The 15,793-nt window shown below is 49.7% G+C and overlaps 1 protein-coding gene across 2 annotated transcripts in view; it reads right to left on the minus strand.

The window, feature by feature from the left end:
- LOC146765586 (uncharacterized) overlaps positions 1–15,793 on the minus strand; it is a 90,119-nt gene that overhangs the window by 9,173 nt on the left and 65,153 nt on the right. Inside the window, exon 3 of one of the 2 annotated variants that reach the window (XR_014949844.1) lies at positions 13,340–13,448. Coding sequence is in view for 1 of the 2 variants with exons in the window: in XM_085559152.1 (XP_085415278.1) it covers positions 2,964–3,914 (951 nt within the window). In the remaining variant the exon portion in view is untranslated. Of the gene's footprint in view, positions 1–1,098; positions 13,449–15,793 lie in introns of those variants that run through there. The other variant, XM_085559152.1, reaches the window with a different exon arrangement.

Here is a 15,793-nt window from a genome sequence, read left to right on the forward strand (position 1 = left end):
AGCATGGATTCCATTTGCCCTCTGCTGGAGGTGGGGCAGGTTCCTTGTCTCTCCCAAGAACAATGTCTCCCTGGGGAGAGATCTTCTGTTCATGGCCATTAATGACTCCCTGCATGGCTGGGAAAGTTCCATCAGCCCATGGGGAGATGCTCCGCCCAGAGGGAGGAGCCAAGCATTCCTACCTGCAGAAAATCAGCATTTTTGGGACACCAGGGCAGCCCTTGGCTGGATCCCCAGAGGAGCAGCTTCTTCCTGCTGGATCCCCAGAGGAAGACCAGGCCCAGCTCCTCCATCCCCAGACTCCAGAGAAAACTCCACCCTTCTCCAGATCCCCGCTCCAGCAGCATTCCATCTGCCCCTCCAGAGGAGCAGCCACCATTTCACTGGACTGTTCCCAACACCCTGACTCCTCAGGGTGGCAGGGCTCTGACTCCAGCACTAGTTTTGTTTGTAATAATTACATTTTTTTTTTAAATTTCATTTTTCTCCTAGTAAAGAACTATTATTCCCATTCCCATATCTTTGCCTGAGAGCCTTTTAATTTTGAAATTGTGTTAATTCGGTGGGAGGCAGTTTACCTTTTCCATTTCACAGGAGGCTCTTGCCTTCCTTCACAGACTCCTGTCTTTTCCACCCAAGACAGTCACTGACCCAAATCACCCTTCTGTCGCACTACAACATGAAATGACTCACACACACATGTAAGATGGAAAAGAGGGAGGAAAAGAACCGAGAGAGTTTTATTTTCTGACTCTGCAATATATAGAATTCTGAAAGTGACAGTGGACTGGAGGATGAAATTGCACCTCTCTAACTCCACTAGCTAAACAGTGTCCAGGTGCTCACATCCCCCAGGGATCCCAGGGGTCCCAGGGAGTGCAGAAATGAAAAGATAATTTGCTTTATAATCCCTGGGCAGTGCCTGGGTGCCCCCAGCCCCCAGGGGTCCCAGGGTGCGCAGAAAAGAAAAGATAATTTGTTTTCTGAGGATTTTGGGCAGTGTCCAGGTGCTCCCAGCCCCCAGGAGTCACTGAAAAATGTAGAAATTAGAATATAATTTGTTTTCTGAGCCCTGGGCAGTTCCTGGGTGCCCCCAGGGGTCCCAGGGAGTGCAGAAATGAAAAGATAATTTGCTTTCTAAGGATTTTGGGCAATACCTGGATGCCCACAGCCCCCAGAGGTCCCAGGGAGTGCAGAAATTAAAGGATAATTTGTTTTCTGAGCCCTGGGCAGTGCCTGGGTGCCCCCAGGGGTGCCAGGGGGACCCTGATGGAGCAGGACAAACACCCCAAAACCTCTCTGGGGCTGCAGGAGGCGAATCCCCCCGAGAGGATTCACCTCTCTGCTGTGACACAACCCGCGGGGAGGGAGAAGAGGAACAAAACCACAATTATTTCTAACAAGCTTTCCCAGCCACGTCTGTGGGGACTCCATGCAGATTGAACCCTGCTTGTGTAATTTGTTTATTGCTGTTTTTGGCGAGCGACTTCATTTCTCACAAAGATCTGCTTAAAAGCTGCAGGGGGTGATCTGCTGCTACCACCAAAGGAATTAATTTTATTATCTGTCTCTATGAATAAAAACAAGAACACACAACTGGCTCCTTGTACAACATGAAGACAGAGGGTGTTTCCTAAGCTGCCACAGGAATGTTAAATAAAAGCCACCAAAATCTCCCAAAAGAACAGGATCCTGTCCAGGACATGGCACAGACATCCTCACCCATTTCCACAAAAATCATGGGCTTTGAGGGAACACTTAAAAATAATAACTTGATTTAATTAGCTAATGTGAAGGAAGAGATGAGGATTAGCAGCTGATTAAAATGCTTGCAGAAAACAGTTATGATTAAGTGAATTAATCCTCCAAGAAAGCCAAGGCTGCAGCAGATAAATCCTGCTTTGGAGCCCAGGCTCCTCATGCTCTGAGGAGGCTCCTCAAGAGCCCAGATTTATTCAGAAATCCAGAGGGACCTGACCTGCACTCACACAAAATCACAGCCCGAGCAGAATCCATTCCCCAGCCCTTTATTCCAGTGTTTAAATTCAGAGTGTGGATGTTAAGGAGCTTTTCCAGCTGCAATTGCAGTGCAGGAACTGCCATGAGATATTTCGTGAATTAATCTGATTTCCTGTCTCTCTGAGCACCTGCCCTGCAGCCTGTTCCTCTCTGGCAGCTTCACAGAATTATCAGAAATTAAACATTTCCTCGTGCCCTTTGCCTGGTGCTGCAGGAGCGGAATGTTGCCCTGCACTTCCCTATTCAGTTCAGCAGGATTTCAGCAGGATTTCAGCCTGATTTCAGCCTGATTTCAGCAGGATTACACCCTGATTTCAGCCTGATTTCAGCCTGATTTCAGCAGGATTACACCCTGATTTCAGCCTGATTTTAGCCTGATTTCAGCCTGATTTCAGCCTGATTTCAGCAGGATTACACCCTGATTTCAGCCTGATTTTAGCCTGATTTCAGCAGGATTTCAGCAGGATTACACCCTGATTTCAGCCTGATTTTAGCCTGATTTCAGCAGGATTTCAGCCTGATTTCAGCAGAGGAGGCTCTGCCAGGCTGTTCCTAAGGCAGGGACAACGGCCTCAGCCCTGCCTGTGACTGATTTTGTGATTGATTCTGTGATTTATTCTGTGATTAATTCTGTGATTGATTCTGTGATTGATTCTGTGATTGATTCTGTGACTGATTCTGTGATTGATTCTGTGATTTTCACAGAAATTTGCTCTCAGTGCAGTTTCTGTGGTTCTAGCACCAGCAGGGTAAGATGTTGCCCTGATTCTTAAGATCTCCTAAAGCCTTCTGAGCTTACGTTCTTGTAGATAATTTCTCACCCAACTTTCTGTAAACAACCTATTGTTTTGCGTTCCCTCATAGAGGCAGAGAAATTTGATGTACTGGTGGTTTGTCCAATGTCGTTGGAGAGGTGGCACATTCACCCTCCAATCAATACACTGTCACCTTTGTAAAAGTATAAATGCTGGAGTCAGAAAATAAACTCTCTCTTTTTCACCTTGCAATAGCAGCGGCTCGCGTTGTGCTTTCACGTGTCCTACAGTGACAATGAGGGAATGGCAAAACACCAAAATCCACAGCAGGGAACGACAGCAGAGCTGCTCCTGCGAGCAGCAGGATAAAGGAGTGCCAAAACACCAAAATCCACAGCAGGGAATGGCAGCAGAGCTGCTCCAAGGAATGGCAGCAGGATAAAGGAGTGCCAAAGCACCAAAATCCACAGCAGGGAATGGCAGCAGGATAAAGGAGTGCCAAAGCACCAAAATCCACAGCAGGGAATGGCAGCAGGATAAAGGAGTGCCAAAGCACCAAAATCCACTCCAAGGAATGGCAGCAGGATAAAGGAGTGCCAAAGCACCAAAATCCACTCCAAGGAATGGCAGCAGAGCTGCTCCTGCGAGCAGCAGGATAAAGGAGTGCCAAAGCACCAAAATCCACAGCAGGGAATGACAGCAGAGCTGCTCTTGTGAGCAGCACGATAAAGGAGTGCCAAAGCACCAAAATCCACAGCAGGGAATGGCAGCAGGATAAAGGAGTGCCAAAGCACCAAAATCCACTCCAAGGAATGGCAGCAGAGCTGATAAAGGAGTGCCAAAGCACCAAAATCCACAGCAGGGAATGGCAGCAGAGCTGCTCCTGCGAGCAGCAGGATAAAGGAGTGCCAAAGCACCAAAATCCACTCCAAGGAATGGCAGCAGGATAAAGGAGTGCCAAAGCACCAAAATCCACAGCAGGGAATGGCAGCAGGATAAAGGAGTGCCAAAGCACCAAAATCCACTCCAAGGAATGGCAGCAGGATAAAGGAGTGCCAAAGCACCAAAATCCACAGCAGGGAATGGCAGCAGAGCTGCTCCCGGATCACAGCTGATTTGGGACGTGCAGCATTCCCGCATAAAGCGACGTGGGATGGCGCAGGTGGAGGCACTGAGCTCTGAGGGCTCCAGGAGGTTTGTCCCAGCCCTGCCCCATGTCAGAGCCCAGCAAATCCCTTCCCCTGGAGCGGCAGGCTGCAGGCACGCGGGGACACAAAGGGACACGGCGGGTCCTGCGGCCACCGCTCAGGCTGGCTCTGGAGAGCAGCCACGAGGCTCCTCAAGGCTGCTGAGCACCAGCTCACAAATCAGCAGATGAAAGTGGCCTGGCCTCTGTCACATCACAGCCCCGGGAGGCCAGGGTCTCAGAGCAGATAGCTGAGAAAACGTGGGATCAAAAGGAATGAACCAGCTGAAAGCCAGGGTCTGCTCAAGGCAGGGAGAGCAGTGCTCAGCTGAGAAAATACAGCGATGCCTTGGGTTGTAGCTGTTGTATTTCTCAGATTCTCTGCTGCCTGGTGTGTAACTCTCAATATTGGGTGTTAGGAGGTCTCTCCACAGCGTAGTTGGACAAAACAATCCCCTCACAGCTGGAGAAACAAGGACAACCTCACCCAAAAAGCACAAACGACAGCAAAGGGACAAGCTGAGACTTCATCACCTGGAGCTGTAACTGGACAATTGACCCCAACTGTAGATGAACCAAAACTTATAAAAGTGTAAAAACTCGTGACCAGGACCCATCATGGGTTCAGCCTGGGTGTAGCCCTGGCTCTTGCCCAGCCCAAGGTGTGTCCTTTCTATAAATGCCCGTTTTGTCCATTTAGCTCTGACTGGAGTTACCAATATCGAGGGTGGGACATGCCCTGGCTTCCCTGGCCCTGCTGCTGAGCCAATGGTGGCCACGGTGCTGTTCCACCCCAGAGCCACCCTTGGCCAGCTGGATGTCACAGCTGGGTGCGTGGGGACAGGTCCAGGCCAGCCGGAGCTCCGGAGGTGGTGGGATGGAGCTGCCCTGGCAGGGGGCTCGCTCCAAAGCCGGGGACTCGTAAGACGGGAAAACTGGGCAGGACAAAGGCAGATGGAGCCAATGTGGTTAAAGCTTCGTTCTCCGTTTATTAGAGAGAGGATGGCAGCTTATGTACACTTCAATATCGTTTACAGTTTACAAAGGCACTCTCATTGGCAAGCCAACATCGTTTGTCTTTGTCTCAAGGTGGGCTAAACTCCACACTATAAACCTGCACTAATTCACACCCAGAACACCCAGTGCTTCACACCACGCCTTAATCTAATTTCTAACTGCGCCACAAGCTCTTTTTCTGTCTGCGTCACAGGCTTGGAAGGCCTCACAAGGCCTAGGCTGGGGTGGCTCAAATCTCATTCCAGACATAAACCATGGCCTCTGTCTCTCAGGAATTCTGCAACGCCGCTCCTCAGGGTTTCCTCTGCCGGAGAAGCCTCAAGGCGGTGGTGAAGGAAAGGAGTCGGTTCTGATGGGGGTTCAGTCCAGAGCTTTTATTGTGGCCCGCAGGTTCTGAATGTGGCAGCAGCTCCAAGCAGAACTCAGAACCCAATCCCTGCTCCATCAGAACCCTGAATCCAATCCCTGCTCCATCAGAACTGTGAATCCAATCCCTGCTCCATCAGAACCCTGAATCCAATCCCGACTCCATCAGAACTGTGAATCCAATCCCGGCTCCATCAGAACTCCCAATCCAATCCCAGCTCCATCAGAACTCCCAATCCAATCCCGGCTCCATCAGAACCCTGAATCCAATCCCTGCTCCATTGGAACTGCCAATCCAATCCCGGCTCCATCAGAACTGTGAATCCAATCCCTGCTCCATCAGAACCCTGAATCCAATCCCGGCTCCATCAGAACTGTGAATCCAATCCCGGCTCCATCAGAACTCCCAATCCAATCCCTGCTCCATCAGAACTCCCAGTCCAATCCCTGCTCCATCAGATCCCTGAATCCAATCCCGGCTCCATCAGAACTCCAAATCCAACCCCTGCTCCATCAGAAGTCCAAATCCAATCCCTGCTCCATCAGAAGTCCAAATCCAATCCCTACTCCATCAGAACTGTGAATCCAATCCCTGCTCCATCAGAACTCCCAATCCAACCCCTGCTCCATCAGAGCTCCGAATCCAACCCCTGTTCCATCGGAACTCCCAATCCAACCCCTGCTCCATCAGAACTGTGAATCCAATCCCTGCTCCATCAGAACTGTGAATCCAATCCCTGCTCCATCAGAGCTCCCAATCCAATCCCTGCTCCATCAGAACTCCCAATCCAACCCCTGCTCCATCAGAGCTCCCAGGGCGCGTGGTTCCTTCTCCTGTACCTGGGGGAAGGGGTGGGAGCCACCAGGCAGGTGTGGGAGAGGAGGTCTCAGGGGACAAGGACACCGGGATGTCCCAGTGCCCCCGGGGGTGGAGGGCATCCTTTGAACCTGCCCAACCACGTCTGGAACGCCAGGAGGGACAGCCAGTGCTGGGAAAGGAGTGATGGGCACGCCGGGGAGGGAATCTTCAGGGCAGGAACCCGGGGCTTGGGTAAACCAGGAAATCACTCCTCGACAGCCTCTGTTCCAGACCAGGTGTCTTGGACTGGTATCAGCTGTGGCTTCGGAGCCTGGAGCTGCAGGCAGTGCATCACGGAGCTGCCCAGGGGCTGGCACCGCTCGATCCATCACGCACCTCCCTGCAGAAAGAGTTCTCAAGGAAGACAATTATGGATGGGCACGAGCAGCTGGTAATTGGGGTTAAGGATCGGGCAGGTGATTTGTTACCTCAGCCTCTCTGATTAGAACAGACGGATGGGGAATGCTCTTGCCTGCTGGATTTGTTGGCTCCTTATTTTGGGTTCGGAGTGGGTTTAATCTGGGGTGTGCACACAGACACGAAGGTGGGGCTGCGTTTACCTGGGGAAGATCTTCCCTGACTGAAATCCCCAAGATCTTCCCTGAGTGAAATCCCAGAGTTCTTCCCTGAGTGAAATCCCAGAGTTCTACCCTGAATGAGATCGCAAAGTTCTTCCCTGAGTGAAATCCCAGAATTCTTTCCTGACTGAAATCCCAGAGTTCTTCCCTGAATGAAATCCCAAAGTTCTTCCCTGAATTAAACCCCAAAGTTCTTTTCCAAGGGAAATCCCAGAGTTCATTCCTGGAAATCCCAAAGTTCTTTCCTGAGCAAAATCCCTGAGGTCTTCCCTGACTGAAATCTCAAAGTTCTTTCCTGGAAATTCCAGAATTCTCCCCTGAGTGAAATCCCAGATTTTTCTCCTAACTGAAATCCCATAGTTCTTCCCTGACTGAAATCCCAGTTTTTTCCTGAGTGAAATCCCAGAGCTCTTCCCTGAATTAAATCCCAAAGCTCTTCCCTGAGTGAAATCCCAGAGCTTTTTCCTAAGGGAAATCCCAGAACTCTTCCCTGAGGGAAATCCCTCCTCAGACATTTCCTGTGCTCTTGTTTGGCTGCTGCCTCTCCTCTCGCACGGAGAGCTCGGAACAATTAATCCAGACAAGAGGGATTAATTGGACAAGCTCCGTGTCCTGCCAGCAGCTCGGGAATTGGCGAGCCCTTATCTGCTCAGATCCTGTCTTTGAGCACATGAATCACCCTGCCCTGAGCATCGCTCTGGATAAAGCGGCCGTGGAGAGGCTGCAGAGCACCTCTCCTCTTTATCTATCGGGAGAACGCCTCAAAATGTGAATCCACTTCATTATTTTTCCCCTTCCAGCCCAATTACTGCGTGGCCTCACAGCTGATTTTTCTTCGTAATTCACTTGTTTTTAATTGCTGTGGAGTCCTGAGCTGCAGCAGTCCTGCAGACACAAAATATCTGAGGAGCAGCTGAGCTGTGGCTCTTTCTGCCTCCGTAATTTCCCTCACTTCAGGAGGGGGAAAAAACCCAAACCCAACCAGGGCTGGATGCCAGAGAGAGGAGGAACACCTCGGAACTGCTGGGACAAACCTGAGTGCAGCCAACCCAAGGGGCCAAATCTTCATTTTTGCACCCTGGAAATCTGGCAAGAGGCCAGTTCAACACTCTGGCTGCAGAGCTCCCAGCTTTGGGGGCGTAATCCAGAATATTCCCGAGTATCCAGAGAATTTCTGGTCTTTGTTTAGGAGCCCCTGGTGCAGATTCTGTGGCCACACCCTGCTGGAAAGGCTATTTCAACTTTTCCCTCTGATATCACCAACATGGGAACTTCCCTCCTTTCACCTCCTCACTTCTGTTCATCCCAAATTTTCCTGTCTGAGGTTCAGCACAAAGAGCCCCGCTCTGAGCAGCCCCTCTGAGTGAGGAAATCTCCCCTGGGACACCTGAGCAGCCCAAAATCCCCCCTGGCACACCTGAGCAGCCCAAAATCCCCCCTGGGACACCTGAGCAGCTCAAAATCCCCCCTGGGACACCTGAACAGCCCAAAATCCCCCCTGGGACACCTGAGCAGCTTCTGGGCAGGGAAATTTCCCCTGGAACACCTGAATGGATCCTTTGGGTGAGGAAATCTCACTTTTGACACCTGAAGACCCAAAAATCTCCCCTAGGACACCTGAGCAGCTCAAAATCCCCCCTGGGACACCTGAACAGCCCAAAATCCCCCCTGGGACACCTGAACAGCCCAAAATTGCCCCTGGGACACCTGAACAGCCCAAAATCCCCCTTGGGACACCTGAGCAGCCCAAAATCCCCCCTGGGACACCTGAGCAGCTTCTGGGCAGGGAAATTTCCCCTGGAACACCTGAATGGATCCTTTGGGTAAGGGAAGATTCCCCTGGCACACCTGAGCAGCCCAAAATCCCCCCTGGGACACCTAAAGAGCCCAAAATTGCCCCCGGCACACCTGAGCAGCCCCAAATCCCCCCGGCACACCTGAGGGTTTGTCCTTTGCTGCTGTCACCTGTTAAACCCCAGCTCCCTCTGCTGTGATTTCCTCTATTTATGGCCCTTCCTGCCCGCCAGGGATCAATTCTGGCCTCACAACAAAAAGGCAACAATGGTTTAATAATAAAAAAATAAAATAAAATAGAAAGGAAGAAGGGAGACAGGAGAGATTGATTTTGCCAATGAAGAGAGGCAGAAACAGCAGGCGAGCAAACAAGACAGAATAATATCAATAAAAGAGCCCAGGGTGGCTGTTCCAGCCACAGGCACATCCCCAGCACAGCCAGCTGCGTTTCCTCAATATCCTGGGCTCCCTCTGAGTTCGGCAGCTCATCTCAGGTAAAGGTGGGCACCAAAAACGCTCCGGAGCTTCTCCCACTTGGCAGGAAATGACTGCAGGGAAGGAAGATGGGCCTGCAGGGCCTGGGAGTGTCCAGGTGGAAACCGGAATTCCTTCTGTGTGGCACGCACATTCTTCTCCCTCTCAGGATTTTTTCATAGAGGGGCACAGAGAGAAGAAAGAGAAAACAATTTCTATTTCTGCTCCTTGTTTTTCCCATGTGGAATGTGTTTGGAGAATTGTTTACCTGGAGTGAGTGCTTTGTTGGGTTCTGGTGAGGATTGTTTGAGCCTGATGGCCAATCCAACTGTTATAAATGAAAATTTATAAATTAAATTGAAATTAAAATGAAAAAATAAAATATTTATTTGCAATCCAATTCTATCTAGCCAGCCGCAAGGAAAGAACAGAGCCGAGCCCGGGGTTGGCACCAGGAGTCAGCCTCAGCAGAGGATTTCCTCCATGCCCACACCTCCATCCTGGCACCAGCGGTTTTTACAGGGAAAATTCCACCTGAGGCCAAGATTTCGGCAGTCAGGCTTTTCTTCCATCCAGAGTCCATAGGCTAATGAGATTTTCTTTTTGGTGATGAAGAAGAACAATTCAGTGTCAGGAGCTGGTGAATCCCTTGATGGAGTTTACGGAACGCTGCATTCACACGGATCTGCCCGAGGATTTCCATGAGATCCATCCCGGGTCGTTCACGCGGTGATCAGCGCCTGGGGTCCCGAATCTCTCCAGCCATGGCCCATCCCCATCTCCTGCCCAGCCACATCCTTTTACTCGTAAATCGGGTTCCAACACACACCAGGTTTGGGTCACTCCTAATACAAACGTGTACACTCCAAATATTCAAACTCACATCTATCATACTGGAAATTGTGAGAATCATATCTCCTACACATAACACAACCCACCTGTGGCTGGGCTCTCAGAGAGGGTCATGAGTTGTGAGGAGTTAGATACAGTAGTTAGGAAAAGTAGGTTTGCAGTTTTAGTATCTCCTTTAAATAGTATATTAATGTATTACAGTATAGTTATAATACAGAAATCATTCAGCCTTCTGGAGTCAGATGTTGTCATTTCTTCCCACCGGGCTCTCCTGCATTTCCGATACTTCTGTGCCCTCACGGGCGGGTTTGGGGTTCAGCACAAAGGCACAAGCAGCCCCGGGGCGGAGGGGAAAGGGAAGAGCTCAGAGCAGCTGCAGGACCCCAGCAAGGTTCGGCTCCGAGCTTTCCACCCAAAGCCACAGTTTGTCCTGCATGGTGAGACAGAGTGAAAATTTAACAGGGTCCAAATCCATTTGGATTGAGGTGGAATGTGCCGCTCTGAGCTTGCTGGCACAGGTAAAATATGCTGTTTAGTCTGGTAACTCTGCAGCACCGTAAAACTGCCCCAGCTGAGGAGAAATAATGCGAATTTCCAAGCTGAAGAGATCAGAGATAAGAAAGATTCCTCGGACCTTGAACCAGACAGGGCAGGGTGACCCAGGAGTTCTTTCTGGACTTTCTGACAAAGACTGGGTACAAGCGTAACTAGCTGTAAGCTAACCAGAAATCAGCAGAATGAATATGCATGAACCTATTGTGAATCTCTATGCATATGTAAATTAGTGAGGGGTAATAAAAAAGGATCGGGAACCCTCAGGAGCGTGCCTGTCCTTTGAAGGGGAACGATCCCCACATGTGTCCAGCACTGCAATAAACATACCGTCCCTACAAATCTTTATAGGAATTGTGAGGTTTTGGTTTTTCATCTGGAACACCAGCTCAGAAAAGAAAGGTATTTTTTTCAGTTTCACGATGGAATTTGCAGCCTTTTATTCCCCAAAAGTGAAGGGAATGGAGGGGCAGCAGTTTGTTCGTGGGGTGGAGTTTGGAGCTGTGAGCAGGGACAGCCCCAGACCCTGCCCGTCCTGCTGAGGGGATGGAAATCCCTAAATCCTTTATCTGCACTGCCAGGACCTGCTCCAACTCCAGGGGATTCCCGAGGAACATCCCAGATCGATGAGCTCAAAGGGATCTGTGGGCTTGTCCCACTGCAGCAGATCCCAGTCTGATGTGGGATTAATTCCCTCAGGAATGCTCTGGGTGTTCCCAAACCAGGCTGGGGAAGGGGAGCAGCTTCCCGGGGAGATTTGGGATTAATTCCCCCTGGACATTCCCAAATTGAACAACCCTGGGTAAGATTTGGGATTAATTCCAGCCCAGTATAGGACAGGGGAGCAGTTTCCCAGGGGAGATTTGGGATTAATTCCCTCTGGACATTCCCAAACAAAGCCAAGGAGGAGAAGCAGATTCCCAGGGAAGGTTCGGGATTAACTCCAGGCCAGGATAGGATGGGGAAGCAGCTTCCTGGATGAAATTTGGGATTGATTCCCTTGGACATTCCCAAACTGAACAACCCTGGGTAAAATTTGGGATTCATTCCAAACCAGGATAGGAAGGGGGAGCAGTTTCCCAGGTGAAATTTGGGATTAATTCCCTCTGGACATTCCCAAATTAAACAACCCTCGGTAAGATTTGGGATTAATTCCAAACCAGGCCAGGAGTGGAAGGCAGTTTCCCAGATGAAATTTGGAATTAATTGCCTTGGACATTCCCAAATTGAACAACCCAGTGTAGTATGGGCGAGCAGTTTCTCGGGTGAAATTTGGGATTAATTCCCTCTGGACATTCCCAAACCAGGCCAGGGTGAGGGAGCATCTTCCCAGGTAAAATTCAGGGATTCATTGGACATTCCCAAATTGAACAACCCTGGGTAAAATTTGGGATTAATTCCAAGCCAGGCCAGGAGTGGAAAGCAGTTTCCCAGATGAAATTTGGGATATAATTCCCTGTGGACATTCCCAAATTGAACAACCCAGGATAGGAAGGGGGAACAGTTTCCCAGGTGAAATTTGGGATTAATTCCCTCTGAACATTCCCAAATTAAACAACCCTCGGTAAGATTTGGGATTAATTCCAAGCCAGGCCAGGAGTGGAAAGCAGTTTCCCAGGTGAAATTTAGGGACTAATTCCCTCTGGACATTCCCAAACTGAACAGCCCTGGGTAAAATTTGGGATTCATTCCAACCCAGGATAGGAAGGGGGAGCAGTTTCTCAGGTGAAATTTGGGATTAATTCCCTCTGGACATTCCCAAACCAGGCCAGGGATGGGAAGCAGCTTCCCAGGGGAGGTTTGGGATCCATTTGGGATCCGTTCGGGATCCGTCTGGGATCAGTTTGGGATCTGTTTGGGATCCATTTGGGATCCATTTGGGATCAGTTTGGGGTCCGTCTGGGATCCGTCTGGGATCCGTTTGGGATCAGTTTGGGGTCCGTCTGGGATCCGTCTGGGGTCCGTCTGGGATCCATCTGGGATCCGTTCGGGATCAGTTTGGGGTCCATTTGGGATCCATTTGGGGTCAGTTTGGGGTCCATTTGGGATCAGTTTGGGATCAGTTTGGGATCCGTTTGGGATCAGTTTGGGATCCGTTTGGGATCCATTTGGGATCAGTTTGGGGTCCGTTTGGGATCAGTTTGGGATCCGTTTGGGATCCATTTGGGATCAGTTTGGGGTCCGTTTGGGATCAGTTTGGGATCAGTTTGGGATCAGTTTGGGATCAGTTTGGGGTCCATTTGGGATCAGTTTGGGATCCGTTTGGGATCGGGTGCAGCCCCCAGGGAAACACCACGGGGGAGATCCTCCCCAGCTCTCCCACATCCCGTCCCCAGTGACAGAGCAGAAGGACTCAGAGCCTCTGGAGAAATCCACTTTGTGCAAAGTGAGGCAGAAAAGCTTTAAAAACCCCAATTTTCTATTCAGGGCATGAAGGGCCCCTCAGCCCGGGAGCTGCATTGAATTTCCAGCAGCTCCTGGAGGACGTGGGGGTCACTCCTGGCTCTGGGGGTGAAGGCTGCTCCCAGCTATTGATCTCAGCGCAGCCAGCGGGAATCGGAGCGGCCGAAATTTGATTTTTGGCTGATGGCAACGTGCTGAATCATGGCTTACTGCTGCACCCAGAAGCAGGGGCTGCAGGTGGGGGCAGCTAAATCAAATCACGCTCGGTGCCTGCAGGAGAAATGTCTTTAGAAGACATTGAAGGGTCATCAAAAACCCCTCTGTGGAGAAAGGGCCCCTGAAATGAAATTAAAAAACAGTGGGAGTAGCAGAAAGGGATGAAATCATGGAAATGAAAGCCTAATTTTTAATTAAAGTCTCTAAGAACACTCGTGGAGGTATAAATGCATATGCAAATGATATTATCTCAAGGAGACGTAATTACCTGGTGGAGTGGCAGTTGTTTACATCGCTGAATTTGGGTTATTTTAAGTCTCATTCTGGAAAAGCTCAGCTCTCCCTGCTGTACAGGAGAGTCGGAGGTGTTGGGCACTCTGCAAATCGAGGGCAAAAAGAGAATAATTGTGGCAAAATTTGGCACAGAAAGCGCAGGAGGGCAGGGCTGGCAGAGTGAAAACCCCGCAGCAGCACGGGGGGGAGCAAAGCTTTGCTCTCCCTTTAAAGAGTTAAAAATTCACCCAGGTTTGAAAATGAAAAAGCACAAATCTGATTCTTCATTATTTACTCATTGCTTTTGTTTTCTTCCCAGAGCTGGCTTCGGCTGCATAAATACTTCATGAGAACCTTATTTATATAGTCTCAAATAAAGTGAGGCTTCAAACCCAAAAATATTAACTCTGGGCTCCTCTGGTGCAGTAATTGCTTGCCTGTAAGTATAAAAGTTAGTTTAAAACTATATAAATACATCATAAACCACAATTCGAGTTAAAATGAAAAATTTACATCTTAAAAGTGGGAGACAGGCACGGTAAGAAAAGCAGTAGAGAAATAAAATTTAAAAAGTAACTTTGGCTGCAGATGGGATCAGCTGGGACGGGGCTGGGGGAGGGAAGGTGTGGGGTGTTCCTCTGTGCTAATGAACTTGTGTTAATTGGCTGGTGCCAATTAACCAGGGATGGCCCCAGCTCAGAAATTCCCAAAGCATTTAATGCCAGCAGAGCAAATCCCACGCGGAGCTGGAGATTCCAGGGGAAAGGGAAATCCCTGCAGGCCGGGGGGCACAGCCCAGCGGGGCTCGGCCAGCTCTGGGAGCAGCCCGCACCTTCCAGCGTGGCCCATTTTGAATTTTTTGGGGTTGTTTTTGTCAGAATAGGCAGCTCTGAACATCCCAGGATTGCTGTTCACATCAACATTGCATGGGCACAGCGCCCACTGAACTCTGAGGGGAAAATCCAAATAAAATGGATATTTCTGTTCCAGGATTGCTCCAGCACTGGGAACAGCCTGCACCTTCCAGAAAGAGCCACTTTGTACTTTTGGTTTTAGTTGTTTTTGTCAGAATAGGCAGCTCTGAACACCTCAGGATTGCTGTTCACATCAACATTGCATGGGCACAGCACCCACTGAACTCTGAGGGGGAAAATCCAAATAAAATGGGGATTTCTGTTCCAGGATTGCTCCAGAAATAGTCCTGGAAGACCAGGACCTTCCAGAAAGAGCCATTTTGCATTGTTGGGGTTGTTTTTGTCAGAATAGGCAGCTCTGAACATCCCAGGATTGCTGTTCCCACCAGCAGCACCCACTGAACTCTGAGGGGAAAATCCAAATAAAATCAGGATTTCTGTTCCAGGATTGCTCCAGCACTGGGAGCAGCCCGCACCTTCCAGAAAGAGCCACTTTGTACTTTTGTTTTTAGTTGTTTTTGTCAGAATACACAGCTTCGAACACCGCAGGATTGCTGTTCCCACCAACCAGCAGCACTCACTGAACTCTGAGGGGAAAATCCAAATAAAATCAGGATTTCTGTTCCAGGATTGCTCCAAAACTAGTCCTGGACAACCAGGACCTTCCAGAAAGATCAGTTTTGCATTTTTGTAGGTTGCTTTTACAGAATAGGAAGCTCTGAACACCCCAGAATTGCTGTTCCCACCAACCAGCAGCACCCACTGAACTCTGAGAGGAAAAATCCAAATAAAATGGGGATTTCTGTTCCAGGATTGCTCCAGAAATAGTCCTGGAAGACCAGGACCTTCCAGTGAGAGCCATTTTGCATTTTTGGGGTTGTTTTTGTTAGAATAGGCAGCTCTCAACATCCTGGGATTGCTGTTCCCACCAGCAGCACCCACTGAACTCTGAGGGGAAAATCCAAATTAAATTCTGGCGATTTCTGCCCCAGGGCTCTGCCAGCACTGGGAACAGCCAGGACCTTCCAGCACGGCCCATTTTGAATTTTTTGGGGTTGTTTTTGTCAGGCTGAGCACCCCAGGATTGCTGTTCCCACCAACATTCCAGGGGCACAGAACCCACTGAACTCTGAGCCACCAAATACAATTATAAAAAAAAAAAAAAAAGAAAAAAATCAGAATAAAATGGAGATTTCTGCCCCAGGACACTCTCAGGTGCCCAACAAACTGAGAAGGCGTTTGCCCAGATTGCCAGCCAGTTCTGCAGGATTTCCTCCTCGGTTTGTTCCTTTGGGGACGGAAGCAGCTCTGCTGGGCTCCCCAGCATCTCAGCTCCCACTAATGGAAATTAAAAAGGCAAATGTTTGTTGTTTCGCTGCCTTCCAGGAAAATAAAAAGCAGGAAAAAGGGACTCGTTCTGGGGTGTTTCTCTGGGGAATTCGGGGAAGGAGGCTCGGGTGAATCTGCCAGGATTTATTTCGCTGTTGTGCCTCTTCCTGCAGCTGCGCTGAGGGGAAAACACAGCAAGAATCTCT

Source organism: Lonchura striata, chromosome 22 (genome assembly GCF_050655825.1).
Source record: "Lonchura striata isolate lonStrDom1 chromosome 22, ASM5065582v1, whole genome shotgun sequence".
Classification (NCBI taxonomy): domain Eukaryota; kingdom Metazoa; phylum Chordata; class Aves; order Passeriformes; family Estrildidae; genus Lonchura; species Lonchura striata.